This window comes from Halichoerus grypus, chromosome 7 (assembly GCF_964656455.1).
Source record: "Halichoerus grypus chromosome 7, mHalGry1.hap1.1, whole genome shotgun sequence".
NCBI lineage: Eukaryota > Metazoa > Chordata > Mammalia > Carnivora > Phocidae > Halichoerus > Halichoerus grypus.
Window position 1 is genome coordinate 53,335,638 of NC_135718.1, and position 15,198 is coordinate 53,350,835.

Consider the following 15,198-nt stretch of genomic DNA (forward strand, 5'->3'; position numbering starts at 1 on the left):
GCAAGTAGGGCCCACTAGCAAAGGTCTTAAAAGGCAGACAGTGGAATCTGGCAATAGGGAGCTATTATAGGTTCTAGAGTAGTATCCCGATGAGTTGGGAAATAGAAATAAAAGAGGCAGTCAGTACAAACTTTGTAAGCCAAACAGAACAATTTCTGGAAGCATTTTCCAAAGTTGGATTTTATCTGTAAGTCTATAAGCTTTATTAGCGTTCAGTCTTAGCAACAAAGGAGGCTTTCCCGTCTTCTCTTCGAGAGCCCAAAACCTGGGACAGAGCTCCCTGCTGCATCTTAAGAGGCCTGCCAGGTCCCACCTGGGGGCCCTTCTGTCCGGCTGGGGGCGGTTTCAAGTTTTGTGATGAGGAAAGCCGGTCTGGTTTCAGGAGATGGTGACTCAGCGGGGCTTTCTTGGGAGTCCAGGCTTTCCTCTGGCCTCAGTCTGACCATCTAAGAAAAGGAGCCCTGTGTGCTCACTGCCTCCTGGTCTTGGAGAGAAGTTAACGCTGACCATGGCATCCAGTTCTTGCCTCTAAATACCAACAAGACTGTCTCGGAGCCAGACATGGTTGTTTTCCCTGCTCCTCTTTTGGGGCGAGGGACATACAGCTGTGAACATTGGAGCTGATCTTGATTCCCAGGAAGTATGCCCAGACACTACCCAGAGGCGGAGCGCCCTTCACTCCCAGGTCCCACCCTGAGGGACTGAAAGTGGACAAGGTCAGGCACGGTCAGAAGATGGTCATTCAAGGGCTGGGGCCTGTGTTTACTAGTCTGTGAAACATTACTACCCATGTCCCACCCAGCCCTCACAGGGTGGCTATCAGGAGGATGTGCTAAGAAAATGAGGGTGAGGGCTCCCCTAAAACTACTCTGGGCACCTTCTCATTTGTTATCAGCATTTTCAGATCTAGTTCTAACCCAAGTGCATTCATTCTGGGGAACAAGTCACTCAGTTCTACCAAAGAGATGTGAATCTTCTAAACCATCCAAGGTTAGGACCCTGTGTCAGAATCACTGATGAAAATGCAAGGAGGGCCCCAGGAGGAACTCGGCCAGAATCTCCACCAGAGCCCAGGGATCTATGTTTTAACCTGGGCCCCACACGCTCAAGTGGGAGAACTACTGTTTTAACGTTGGGCAAACAAGGCCCGCCTGGGACCAGGAAGAGAAACAAGGGAGCTAACAGCTCTCCAAAGGCCAGAGTTGGAGGTCTGCCCCTCCTCCCTCCTCGACTGGCACAGGGAGGGAGAAGTGGAAGGGCCTTGGCCTTCATCTGGCCCAACCCCAACTTCACTGATAAGGAAATTGGGGCCCAGAGAGCACAATGAGTCCAAGTCACCCAAGGAATTCATGCAGACAGGCCTGTAGTCCCCTCACTACTCCCTCCCTGCTTCCCCTGTGTGTGTGTGTGTGTGTGTGTGTGTGTGTGTGTGTTTCATTCTGCACCTGCCAGGGCCACACCTCCCAGTTGCAGGTCATGCCCCTCAGAGCCCCAGGTTCCTTGTCTAGTAAGAGGCTGGGACTAACTCCGTTTCTTGGTACTCCTGCTCCCTAGCCTTTTACATTCAGAGGTCAATTTTGTAATTTTCATGACCACGAAACAAATGGAACTGTGATTTTTTCACAGAAAGAAAAACATCTCTTATAGTCCTTCTAGTTCCTCTTAAGTGCCTTGGGCTCAGGGAGGCCTTCTAACCCAGGGCAACCAGGTGAGCTCTCCCTACTGAGACTCTGGCTTAGTGGGAGGTCTCACTCACTCCTCGCCTTCCAGGGCTTTCCAGCGCTTTCCCCTGGTAGCATCAGCCCGCACAGAGCCAAGGCAGCCAGGGTTCTTGGCACAAATGGCACACAGTCCACATACCTCCATTACCAGGCTGGCAGGCAGCCCCGGAAAAGGACAGAGAAACACACAGGTGGACCCGAGTCTGCCGAAACTTGCCTTTTACCGGCCCCCCTCCCCCTCCTTTTATTTCACAGCCCCGAGGAGACTCAACCATTTTAACAAACATTTTTATTAGAAAAGTAAAAAATATTGCATAGGTCTTAATACTTGAACATCAAGTGTATTCATGAACAGCGAGTTTCTTCATGTAAACAGTTCTAGATGGAAGACCCAGATGGCACTCCTGGGGGGGGGGAGGGGTTCCAGCCCCCACCCCAATCCCACCCCATCCCCTCACAGCTCCATTCCTCAGTACACAGCGGGGGATGGGCAAACGCAGCTCCCAGGTGTAGTTTTTCTTCAGGTGTCAAAGATCCCCAAGTGATCCCCACACCGCCCCTTCCTCCTTACATTCATGAGTCTGTAAGATAGCTGCCTAGGACAGGTCAGTAGTGAAGCTCTGATCAAAAAAAAAACCAAAAAACAAAAAACACAAAAGCTACAAAAACAAAGAACACATTTGGCCCCTTCAGACCGTGAGATACACAAACCACCTTGACCTCCCCCCTCCCACCAGGGCCGCTGCCGGGAGCACACACCCCTTGCCGAGGCCAGTGCAGCCCAGCTGCTCACCTGGCTCTGTCACACCACTGTCGTCGGAACTGTCAGTAACGATAAAAATAATAAGGTACATGCTACATACACATCCAGCCAGAAGCCCGGTCGGCCCCTAGGCCTTTGTTTCATGCTACAGCACTGAGGGGCGTACACCCCCAGCCGGGAGCCACCTGCACACCTCAGCGAGCTTCCCCGGAAACACAACGTTCCCCACCACCTCAACCTTCCTCCCCTCAGGTGGCTGTTGTCAGTTTTCTAACGACAGGCCTCAGTCCCTCCGCTCCTGCCTGCCAATGATCACCTCAGAAGTTCAGTTGTCTCTGCCATGGGGGCAGGGTCGGGCCCCCCCCCTCCCCAGGCTCAAGTTCAACACTCCTCAATGAGCAGCTGCTCCGAGCTGTACAGCTTCTTCTTGATGACTCGGAAGCCCGTGCTCAGCGTCAGGGACTGGCTGAAGCCCGGCACGAAGGGAGAGTTGGCGGAGCTGAACAGCCCCTGGATCTTAGGCCAGAGGCGTGAGTCCAGGCGCAGCACGAGGGTCAGCTGGAAGGTGGGCACCAGGCTGGGGTCGAGGGCCAGCTGGCCGACGCGGTGGCAGCTCCTGCCTTGCTCCACGCAGACGTCCAGCAGCGCCCCCCGCAGGCCGCACGGCTCGCTGTAGGCCAGGCGCAGGAGCTCCTTGCCCACCTGGCTCACCAGCTGGCCCGGCATCAGCAGGCGCGCGGGGCGCCGCGAGCCCAGCCGCGCCTGGGACAGGCTCTCCTGCAGCAGCTGCATCAGGGTGGCACACAAGTGCTCATCCTCAGGGTCGCTGAGCAGCTCGAAGTCGGGCAGGGACACCCCATCCAGGTATGCCGAGTCTGGCCGGGAGAGCACACAGGAGAGGGGTATAAGAGCAGCTCCGAAAAGGGGAGGTGCTGTTTCTTTAAGAAACCAACACACTCCCTTCCCCCTCCGTGCCTCAGTTTCTGCGCCACACTCGAACCCTATACTCCAATCCCTGTTCCTCCGTCCCGCCGCCCCATCCGCAACCCGGGTTCCGATGGGATAGGAAGCCAAGGCGGCGCTGACTCCTTCCAGAGCTGCGCTTTCTCACCTCCCCGGCCCCGCAAGAGTCGAGTCCAGTCTCCGCCCACCGCTTACCTTCCTCCGGCCCAAAGCCACTGTTGCTGCTGTCCAAGGACTCGCAGTCCGAGCTCTCCAGGCTCGCGCAGCGGCCAAGCCCCTCTTCTCGGGCCGCCGACCCCCAGGCTGAACGGGGCGGCTGATCTGGGGTGGGAGTTCGGGACAAGGACGACGATGAAGAGGACGACGACGACGAGAAGCGATCCCAAAGGCTAGGCATGATGAGGACGGACGCCAGGACGTTTGCAGATGAGCTCTGGATGCGGGACCGCAGAAAACGCTGTAAGACATGAGGGGCACGGACCCGGCGTCAGTCTGGGGGCTGGACCAGACTGAGAGCGCTGGGAACCCGCAGGACTGAGGCCTTCCCACGCAGGGATCAGCACACACAGAAGGGACACTTACCAGCTGGCTCCGTCGGCGAGAACTGTTAGGACAAGTGCCTACTGCCGCTTGAATGGGTGCGCGAACTGGTACCAACCCCCGAGCGCTGCCCAGACCTGTCCCTTCTACCCACCCGCACCTCCCCCTTGGCCTGCCGCGGTCCCTAGCACCAGCACCGAGAGGCCTATAAGGACTAGTGCGGAGAGGCCACGCCCCCCCTCGGCGCCGCGGCCCAATCCAGATCCGGGAGTGTGGCTCCCTTCAGCCAATGTGCTCGGGGCGCACGTTCGCAACGTTCTCTCCTGCCCAGTGACAGTGGTCTGGCCCCGCCCCGTTGAGCCCCAGAACGCTCCCAGCCGAACCCGGAGCCGCGGCCACGCCCCCTTTCTGGAAGGGATCCGCGGCGGCTGCAGCTGCCAAGGTCCCCGAGGGCGCTCGCGGCAGGGGAGGATCAAGGAAAGACTTGTTTATTATAGGGTCCAGTTGCTGGGGGAGGGGGTAGCCGTGACCGCGCGAGGAGAAGGCTAGGGGAACTTGAGGGGGCGGCGGGCCGGGAAAACGGTTGCCCCCAGCGTCTGGGAGCCTGCGACTACAGGCACAAGTAGGCGCTCGGGTGGATGCCTGTGGGACGGCGGCGCGGGGAGCAGACGTTAACCCGGCAGGCCCTCGCGCACGTACCCCACGCTAACCCTGCCTTGCAAAGGATCGGAATATGGGGGTGGGGTCCAGACTGGGCAGCTCGGGGCACCGAGCTCTGTCTTCCTTGCAGCCCCACCCGCCTGATAACTCTGCAGCCCCAGGGGATGGGTTAATTGGGGGGGGCATGCCCCGCAGGATCTCCGTCCCCAAATAGTGTCCGCTCCCACCCCCAACTGCTTCCAAGGAGAGGGTTTGGGGAGGGTGGCTAGAAAAGTCTTGTTGGGCTAGGGTTCCTAGCGCCTGGACTTGGGGCTGAGAACGGGGACCCATATCAGAAGGACACACGGACCCTCAGCGGGTCTTACAAAACCGACCGCCGCGCGGTGGTATCTCCCCCGCCCGCCGTGCCCAAGAGTCCCCGGGTGTCTGCCGGGTCCTAGCGCCTCTCCTCTCAATGCGCTTTGTGTAAAAGACCCGGAGAGTTGCATCAGGACCAAGGACCTAGATCTCCGGAAAAGTCCGGGAGTGCAATGGCCATCCCCTGTTTCATCATTCAGGCGGGGCCACAGGAAATCTGGCCTGACGGCGGTGCTCGGAGACAAATACATCCATACGGGGTGCTGAGGGTGGGAGGAGGTTCGGATGGACTCGACCTTTTCGTCTTTAAAGGCTTATCAATCTGGGACACCGGGATCCCGATGGAAGAGGAAACCAAATTTACATCAGACGCTCCTACTCCGAGAGCCTAACCAGATCTGACCGACAGGCCTCGCCTCGGGGGCGGGCTTGCACGTGACAGATGACACTTGCCGGAGGTCGGGCCCCTGCCATCCCCACCCCCACCTAATTAAAAAAAAAAAAAAAAGGCTGACCCGTGGGTCTTTTCGGGCAGACTGATACCTAAGCTGGAAAGGACCGGAATTCCAGCCCTGCACCACATCCCCATTTTCCAGATGGAAGAACCGCCTCTGGAGACAAATTTATAGATAAAAAATAAATTAGGGGAATCAGATTAGAAGATAGCGTTAAGACTGCTGCACAATATAATAATAGTCTCTTACCCGCTGGGGCGCTGAAGGCCTGAACACTGGCCCTTTCTTCCTGTCCTCGGAGCTCTGATCACTTGCTGGGAGCCTTAAAGACCCCAGGGTCAGGGCCGTTAGGGGAAGTGCTTGGAGGGCTGGTGGTAGATGACATTCTTCTGAAATCACCCTTTACTGAGGTGGGGTGATCCCCCGTATGGATGTATCTTTTTGTTCCCCAGGCAGAAGATCAGAGAATGAATCCGCCAGAGTACCACTTGCCCTTCCCACCAGGGAGACTGGGCTGGGGACACTTGAGACAGAAGGAAATAGATTTTGGGTGTTTTTCTTTCTCTCTCTCTCTGGCAGAAATTTAAAAAGGAAATATTTCAGAAAAAATGTGAAACAGTAAGAAAAATAGAAGTTTTTAAAAAAGCGGATATCCATAAGCAGAAGACTCCAGAGCCAGTTTGGAGAGGTCAGTTCATTAGGGATCATTCATATTCAATAAATACCATCATGAAGTAGTGTGCTAAACACCTTTTTTTAATTCACTGTCTCATTCTGTTAATAAAACAGTTTTTCCCAAATTGGAAGGGCTGTGTTAATGGGCACTGAGTAATTTTGTTTCTTTTCAAGAGAAATCCATTAATGTTGTCTCACTGCGTTTTTTAAAGTGATGAAAAATGGACCAGCAGTCTTAACCCTGGAGGTTTTTCCCAGAGTAAGAGGGAGTGGGCTCTAGGATAAGGATAAACAATCACCTTGCTAGGAGGCCTGGCTGAGGTCTGGCTGGGGAGGCTCCAAATGGCTTTCTGCGCTTACACTTTTCACCCCTGTGAAGGAGCAGGCAAAGCCCCATACCATTGTCTGCCAGGAGAACCTTTGGACCTAGACAAGGGATTTTTTAACTGTTAGCCCCTCTGTAGAGTCAGGGTGGGGGTGAGGGCATTGGTTCATTGCATGAGGTGAAGGATGGGATCCCTTCCGCCTGGCTGGGGCTGGAAAGACTTCATTGCCACCTCACACACCCCTCCCACACTGAAGCAGATGGGGGAGGTGGGAAACACCTAAAACTGGGGAAACTCCTGGGGAGGAGGCAGCTCTCTCTCTTAGCCTCTGAGCCAGGCCTCTTCAGAAACCTCAAAGATCCTATAAACCCTGCATTTGGTGTGCTTCTCTTTCCCTACTATTCTCCTTGGGCCTAAGCTGGCTGCAGGTCAGACGTGCCTGAACATGCTCCTGCCCGCAGTCTTGGAGACCCAGCTCTGGCATCTCTGCTGCCAAGAATCCTTCCCCAGCAGGTCCACCCCAACCCTCCCATCCCTTAGATGCCCCTCCTCATGTCATCCTTATACCCTGTGCATATCTGTGTTAGTAACTGTTTCCACTTTAGTCTTCCCATTGGACCATGAGCTTCTTAACTTCAAGTGGACAGCACATAGTAAAGGCTCAGTGAATATTCCTTGGATGAAGAGATGAATGAATAAATGGAAGGCTGGATAAAGCAAGAAGGTGAATTTCCCCAGAATTACAGACCTACATCTGGATCCCCAGGATCTAGGTGGGCCTTTTGCCCAGGGCGGGGGGCGGGAGGCGGGGCGGAATAGGAGAGCGCTTCAGAAGACCTGGATGCTACCTTTCTATCCCCCTTCTGACAAGTGCTGCCAAGAGCCTTAGATGTATCTGAACCTTTTCATCCCTCCTCAGCTCAGGTCTGGGAGTGGGGCTTCTAAGGCAATTTAGTTCTCCAATCGGAATATAGTATGCAGGGTGCCTGGGTGGCTCAGTCGTTGGGCGTCTGCCTTCGGCTCAGGTCATGATCCCAGGGTCCTGGGATCGAGCCCCACATCAGGCTCCCTGCTCAGCGGGAAGCCTGCTTCTCCCTCTCCCACTCCCCCTGCTTGTGTTCCCTCTCTCCTTGTGTCTCTCTCTGTCAAATAAATAAATAAAATCTTAAAAAAAAAAAAAAAGAAAGGAATATAGTATGCAACCCCAGGAAGCCGGGGAGAGAGGTTGACATTGTGTAGAGGGCTAACGTGGGGAATCTTTTAACACACTTAGTACTTTACCCTCAAGTGCCTCAAAACACTTTTAAAAACATTTTTTGAGATAAAATTCACATATAAAGTTAATGATAAAGCGAACAATTCAGTGGCATTAAATAGAGCCCCAATGTTGTGCAGCCACCACCTCTAATTCCAAAACATCTTTATCATCCCAAAGAAGACCCCAGACCCAAGCACGGGGTCATTGTCCTCAAAATACTTTTGAAGTTTCTATTCCCTTGTTGGAGCAGGGCTGCTCCTTTGCACAACTCCAGAGGGCACCATTCCCATTTGAGTCTGTGCATTTACATGTGTCTTCTGGGGAATTGTGCTCTAGGGAGTACTGGTCCCGTAGACACAATGTGCAACATGGACTTGGCCTCAAGACAACCCTGGTGGGGAGACTGGCTGAACTCTGAGCAGGAGTGGCCTAGTGTCACGTCCTGGCTGACTCAGGCCTCTGGAGCTAGTAACCAGGCTCCATGCCCCAGTCTCTGTGGCCAGGGCCCTGACCACGCAGACGCTGCCTCTTCCTGGGCTCTGCTCTATTCCCACGGGGCCCGCCACAGTCTGCCACGGAAAGTCAATGAGCACTCACTCCTGGCCTCCTGCCTCTCCCTGTTCAGGCGGGTTTTGTCCAGTGCACCAGTTCCCAGGGCCTCAGTCTGGCAAATCGCCCCAGTCGAGTTTGGGGAGTTAAACCAGATCTTGGGGTGGGAACCCTAATATTCAAGATGGGAACCCCTGAAGGCCAGCCAGCTTACCTGCAAGGCTCTGCTTGGGGACCTTCACAGGTCTTTGGAAACCTCTCATTGAGGGGAGTGGAGGTGGCAGGCCGAGCCAGCTGGTCTGGGCGGTGGGGAGAGGGTGGAGTGGTGTGGTAGGAGGTGGGGACAATGAAGCCAGCAAAAGTGTTCCCAGGATTTCTGTGGCTTTTTTACTTGAAAAACAACAAACAACTTTGTCAAAATAGCAAGATCATAAATGCACCTGGTTTACTAGGAGGGTTGTGCAAAGCTGTTGACAGCCCAGAGCTGCAGATAGGATTTTGATTGTGCTCTAGAAGGAAGACCCAAAAACTCAGTGGGGAGTCTTTTTGCAAATGAAGCTACTTGTAAAATGGAAATACTAACAATACATTGTATTGTGTAGGCTATCAAAGAAAATGTTTTTAAAAGGTGTTATCTACTTACACCCTGAGGAATGAATATAGTGCCATTCTACAGATGAAGAAATTGAGGCCCAGAGTGAGAGTCCAGCCATTTCAACCAATGGCTTTGGAGCCCAACTGACAATTAGAATCATCTGAAGACTTTGTAACCATAGATTCCCATCTCCCCAACCCCCCCCTTTTTGAACTGGTAGGTCTGCATGGGGCCCTTTTGTACAACTGTCTAAGCGATCCTTTTTTTTTTTTAAGATTTTATTTTTTAAGCAATCTCTACACCCAACGTGGGGCTCAAACCCACAACTGCGAGATCAGGAGCCACATGCTCTACTGACTGAGAGGGCCAGGTGCCCCCTCATGCTACGTTTTAGTTGGGATGTCTGCTGACCTCTCAGAAAGAAAGGTAGGTCCTCCAAGGAACCTGGGTTGGCTCAGCCTATCAAAGGGCCTGCCTGTGGGGTGGGGGTGGGTTAGGGCCAGGTGAGGTGGCATGCAGCTGCAGAGACTAGGCACATACGTGATCATAGTGAGCTCACAGCCAGCCACTTCTGGGAATCCTACGTTTCACAAGTCATTTCCTCAGGGAACAGGGCAAAGGCAGGGGGCACCCCCACAACCCTGAGATCCTTACCTGAGCCAAAATCAAGAGTCAGATGCTTAACTGACTGAGCCACCCAGGCACTCCTATTTACTTTTTAAGTAACCTCTACCTCCAATGTGGGACTCAAACTCATGACCCTAAGATCAAGAGTCGCACGTACTACCAACTGAGCCAGCCAGGCACTCCTATAGCAAACTTTTAAACACTAGTTAAATGACTTCATTTCTCCCTTCCCCTCCCCAAAACAAACAAACAAAAAACCCAAAAAAACCTTTTAATAATAATAATAATAATAAAAAAGACACTGTGATTATCCTCTGGCTTCGTGTAGTGTTGGAATTTTCATACCCCAGTTTTGAAAACCCAGAACTAGAGAATCTCGAAGTCCTCCTCAACTTCCACAAGGATTATAGTGAAGGAAAAATCATGTGAGTTCCATGGAGCTGCTCTTCTAAAAATCCCAGGCCTGGCCTGTAGGGGGATGGACCATCTGGAAAAGGCCTGCCTAGGAAGGTAGAAACAGACGTTCCAGGTCCAGCCCTTGCAGTGTTCTTGCCTTCTGAGGGTTTCGAACTGCCATATATCAAAAGGGAGGGAGGGGTCAGCATGGGTTTGTTCATCCAGCTGGGGCTGGGGTGGGGGTGACAAGGATGATCAGGAGCTGCCACAGTGGGGACAGCCTGAATCCAGGCTCACAACCTACCGGAGCAGCAAAATGAGCTCATTTATTTTGCTTTTCCAGAGAGAAGAGACCAGGAGGGCTGTCTAGCCTCTGGGTACTCCAAGGGGCTGGGGTGAGTAGGCTGGATTAGAGTGCTCAGCAGAGAGGGGGAGTCGACCCTCACGCTGTCAGAATTCTTCTGTGTGTGGAATGACCCTTAAAATCCTTGAATATTGGGGCGCCTGGGTGGCTCAGTCAGTTAAGCATCTGCCTTCGGCTCAGGTCATGATCCCAGGGTCTTGGGATGCAGCCCCATGTGGGGCACCCTGCTCAGCGGGGAGTCTGCTTCTCCCTCTCCCACTGCCCCTCCCCTCCACTCCTGCAAACACTCTCTCTCTCAAATAGATAAATAAAATCTTAAAAAAAAAAAAAAAATCCTTGAATGTTAGGGCCAGCAGGCCCCAGAAGAGCACCTCTTCCAGCCTTCCCACCTGCCCACTTTATGGACATGGAACTGAGCTGGAGGGTGAGGAACCTTAATGTGGTGCCCACCATCTCCCACTGTTCTGGCAGTTAGGCCTCACTTAGTCTTCAGGAACTTTCTTTTCTCAGGCTTGCACCCTTCGTCACCCCTCTGCCAAGCCTGTGATCTCACTCAGAAGTGTTTTATGTCCCATGGCCTTAGTAGCCAAAGGCTTGGGAAATTCAGGTCTATGCAGAAGGCAGCTCCCCAGGGTCTACTAGGCCTTTTTCTGGAATTCCTTGGCTGGCAGGTGATTGGGAACTGCCAGTTCTACCTGGCAACTTTACCACCTGCTCACAAAGATCTGTGACCTTTCTGGAGCTCTTTATGATATGAAAAACACTTCCAGGGCGCCTGGGTGGCTCAGTTGGTTGAGCGACTGCCTTCAGCTCAGGTCATGATCCTGGAGTCGTGGGATCGAGTCCCATATCGGGCTCCCTGCTCAGCTGGGGGTCTGCTTCTCCCTCTGATCACCTTCCCTCTCGTGCTCTCTGTCTCTCATTCTCTCTCTCTCAAATAAATAAATAAAATCTTAAAAAAAAAAAAGAAAAAGAAAAACACTTCCATATTCTTGAGTATTTTCCTAACACTGTCAATAAAAATAACTAATATTTGTGTAGTGTAGGCAAGACAGGGCTCACCAGTGTCATTTTACAGATAAGAAAACTGAGGTTCAGATAGGTGCTGTGACTTGCCCAAAGTCCTACAGTCATCGGCAGGTTGGAGCCATGATTCTAGATCTAGGCTCATTTCCATGATTCCATGCCACCGACAGGCTTAGTTGTGAGCCAAAGGGGACGGTAAGGCTGGAAATGTGGGGGACATTTGTATATATTGGGGAATGATGGCATAGAACAGATAGAGTGAACGCCTGGAGTTTCTAGGGAGTTATCAACCAAAAAACTTCCTCTCCTGGGTTGGTCCTTGTTTGATCTGATCAGGTTCTTCCTCCCCCCTGCAGAATTCAGCAGGGCCCAGCGGTGCTGACTCAGTAGCAAAGCAGACTGCCACCTAAGGGGTTTCCCTTTAGCTAGATACCCTCAGACCCAGAAGTGACAGAATTCTGTCACCACAGCCCCCACTTCAGGTATCCTTCCGCAGAGCTCCGGTCTCATCTAGAAAGGCCAATCTGGGAAGCGGTGCGCCAAAAGTGGGGCCTCTCCCTTCCCAGTGTCCCCTTTTAACCCACAAAGGACAGACTGTGGCACAGGAATCCAGAAGCCAGTGCTGAATCTTTCTGTACTTAAAAAACAAACGCAGAGAAACACAAAAAAATTCTAGACTTTTAGGTTCTGCTCTGGGAAGAGGTGCACACAAGAGCTGAACCGACTTGCCAGAGCCATAGCGGCAGTCTGCCGTGGGGCTAGCCGGGATGGGGGAAGGGAAGACCCCTCCTGCTGTCCCCTCCTCCCACCCGCCACCCCCCGCAGAGGTGCGCCCTCAGGGGAGCCCGGCCGCGGAGGTGACAGATGTAGAGCAGCTGAATGGGGGTGGGGGGGGTCTTGTCTCCGCGGACACTCTACGGGGGCGAAGCGGGGGACGTGACTTGGAGAACGTGCGTCTGGGGGACCGGTGGCAGATGAGAATGGGACTGGGGAGGAGGGCGGGGCTGGCCCCGGTCCCGCCTCCCGGGAGGAAAGAGACTCCTCCCACCGCCCGGGAGGAAAGCTGCCCGGCCGCAGATGCTGAGCTCAGCGCTCCGCTCGGGTCGCCCGGCTGCTGGGTGGGGGCAGGGCGGTGGGGGCAGGGCGGAGGGGCCGGCGCCTTTCTGTTGAGGGCAAAAGAGGGGGAAGTAGAGGAGGAGGGGAGGGAGGGAGAGGCTGAGGAGGCCCTCACAACCCTGAGGCTGTAACTCTCCTCCGACCGGGTCTGCTAACAAAGCGTTCTCTGTTGGGGTAGGGGAGGCCTCCGGAGTGCACGCAAAATCTTAGGGGGGCGGGCGGGGGAGTGTCTGTGAGTCATCACCCCAAACCCTGACTTAGCCCCAAGAACCCGCGTCAGAGAGGCCAAGCCCTTGTGCCCTCTGACCCCGGGATTTGTTTGGTGGAGGGAGTGCAGGGAGCAGTGCCTGCCCCTGTGAGTTTGCAGGCCAGAACCGCCCAGGCCACCTCCAGCTGGCCTGGGAAGGGACTTTTATTTAAGGCAACCTTGAAAAGAGCAGGGAATGATCAGCCTGGGAGGGGAAGGAAGGAAACCCTTTGTACCCACTTGGCATAAATGGTTACCCAGACCAAATGGGTGGGTGGCTATTTTTGAGCTGACCTACATACCTATTTGCCTCTTTATCTTTTTATTATCACACATGGTTATTATGGGAGCTTTTCTTTAGCACTCGGTGCAGCGGCTGCATTTGCTGAGGGCTGCTCAATGAGGCGTGTTGCCTCACACTCCCAGAAGTTTTAAGAGTCTCTGATCCTGGAAAGAAGGACATCAATAGGCCTGCAGAAGCTTCACCAAGCTCTTTCCCCAGAGAACAGGATCCTAATCCTGAAGCACCGACTTCAGAGCTGGTCAGCCCTGGAGGCAAGAAATGACCTTCAGATTTGACTGCGATGTCACTGGGTTTTGCCGAGGCTGGCCTAAAAGCCCCCTCAGCCTCTGGGCCTCCGTTACTGCCAAAGTTGATCTTGTGGCCCAGCAGCCCCACATCATGGCGGGTGAGGTTTTCCTTTACAGATAGAGAAAATGAGGCACAGAGCTGAGTTATGACAGGACTGGTTTGGGATTTACTGCTCCAATTTGGAGGCAGCTCTGTTTCTTAAGTAGAAACAAGGAGAGCCTGCCACTTTCCCTTGATTTTACCTTTGTTCAGCCTCACTGAGGCCTCCCTCTCTCTTGAATCTTTTAATACCTCCCCATTGCCTTTAGAGCAAGTCTGGCTCCTTACCTTGGTCTCGCAAGCCTCTAGGGCAGCCCCTTGCTATCTCTAGATTCATCTTCCTCCCACAGCCCAGGAGGGGAAAAATCACATCTGGTTCTAATTACCTCCGAAACGCTCTTAAATTTTCCATATAGTACAGTATGCATGGCTTTGTGTATACAACTTTGCACAGTAATATGTATGTAGATGTGCAAAATATATAGAGCAGTGTACAGCAGATCATAAAGGAGGACATCAAAGTATAAGCATATAATTTACAGTATTTTCAATCACACTAAAGAGAAACAGACCCATAGACCTGGAAGTGAGACTGGCAGAGGTAACAGCAGATTTCTGTCTTCTACCCTGCGCCTCTTGAGTATGAAATCTTTGGCCTACTACTGCTCTTTTTTGCTGGGGTTTTCTTTCGATGCCAGTGTAATTGACTTTGCCCAGGTTCCCTGTGCTCTGTGCAAAGTCTTTCCTCTGTGGTGTCAAGTGTCTTCCCTCCCAGCCTGCTCCTGTCTTCACACTGATCACTCTTTCCAGATGCCTTTCTAGCAGCTTCTAGCTCTGACTACAAGCTGGTCTCAAGTTCAGGGCCATTGAGGAGTCTTCTTTGAACACCTGTGGGAAGCTCCATGTTCCTCTGTTGGGGTGTAAGAGCAGGGGGTCCAGGCCAAAGCTGCCTGGGCCGGGGGTGAGTTGCTCACTTCTCACTTGACATCATACGTTGAAATGATCCCATCCTGGGTCTGAGGCCACAACCCATTGTAAACTCCTTCATGTATTTTAAAATCTTTAAACACCCACCAACATGGCTGCCACCATCACACACACACACACACACACACACACACACACACACGCACAAACACTTCCCTCTGTATATTAGATACATACGGTATATGCTCAGCAAGTGTTTGGCCCAGAATTGAATGGAACTAGAGCCTACGTCTGACTCAGGGTCAATGTGAAATCAGTGAGAAGTCTCCCCGGGCCCCTCCCAGGCAGTGGGGAGCTTGCTTCCTGTGAACTCTGATAGCATTTATTATTGTCACAGAAAGTTAAAGCTGAAAGGGGGATTTCCCTTCTTGTCAGACGAGAAGACTGAAGGGGAAGTGGCCAAAGCAGCGCAGAGTGGGAGCCAGATCCCACAGTCTGCTGGCTTGCCCTGGCCCTCTCTCCCTTCACCTTATCTTCTCTACAGAGAGGCCTTCCTTGGTGGCCCCAGCCCTTCTTCTCCTCTGTGGTTTCCTTTCAAGGCACTCATTCCAGGAGGAATTATACGTGTATGGATCTGTGCGGGCATCCAGTGCCTGTCTTTCCAACGAAAACTGCAAGCTCCAGGAGGCCAGGGGCTGTATCTGTTTCATCCTGGAGCTCTAGTGCCCCGCACAAAGCCAGGCCCACTGAGTTCCCAGTAAATATATATGAGCAGAAAAAATAAGGATCCATGTGGCCTGAGAACCTTCTCATATTTCCTAAGGCAGCACTGAGATGGGATAAAAAACTGGAGAGTTGACAGGCCTAGGGTGCCCCCTGCCAGGAGCTCGGGGCTTAAGGTCTAGGAGGGGAGCTGAGACACCTAATGAATAACGTCACTTGAGTTGGGAATGACTATCAGACTGGGTGCTGGAGTCAAGCCGCGGTGCAGAGGGCCGACTG

General features: G+C 53.1%; 1 protein-coding gene across 1 annotated transcript; it reads right to left on the reverse strand.

The window, feature by feature from the left end:
• Positions 1–1,993: 1,993 nt before the first annotated feature.
• On the reverse strand, positions 1,994–4,166 carry DDIT4 (DNA damage inducible transcript 4). Its single transcript, XM_036083902.2, has 3 exons — positions 4,030–4,166; positions 3,643–3,904; positions 1,994–3,359 (listed from the first exon to the last, which is right to left on the reverse strand). The coding sequence occupies exons 2-3, from the start codon at positions 3,842–3,844 to the stop codon at positions 2,866–2,868; spliced, it is 696 nt and encodes a 231-aa protein (XP_035939795.1). The 5' UTR covers positions 3,845–3,904; positions 4,030–4,166; the 3' UTR covers positions 1,994–2,865.
• Between the last annotated feature and the right edge of the window lie 11,032 nt (positions 4,167–15,198).

Bases quoted from the DNA above. Each gene is read 5' to 3' on its own strand.
- DDIT4 (XM_036083902.2), bottom strand. From the start codon at position 3,844: ATGCCTAGCCTTTGGGATCGCTTCTCGTCGTCGTCGTCCTCTTCATCG. The intron at 3,360-3,642 runs GTAAGCGGTGGG...TCTCCCGGCCAG, and splicing joins TGGCTTTGGGCCGGAGGAAG to ACTCGGCATACCTGGATGGG.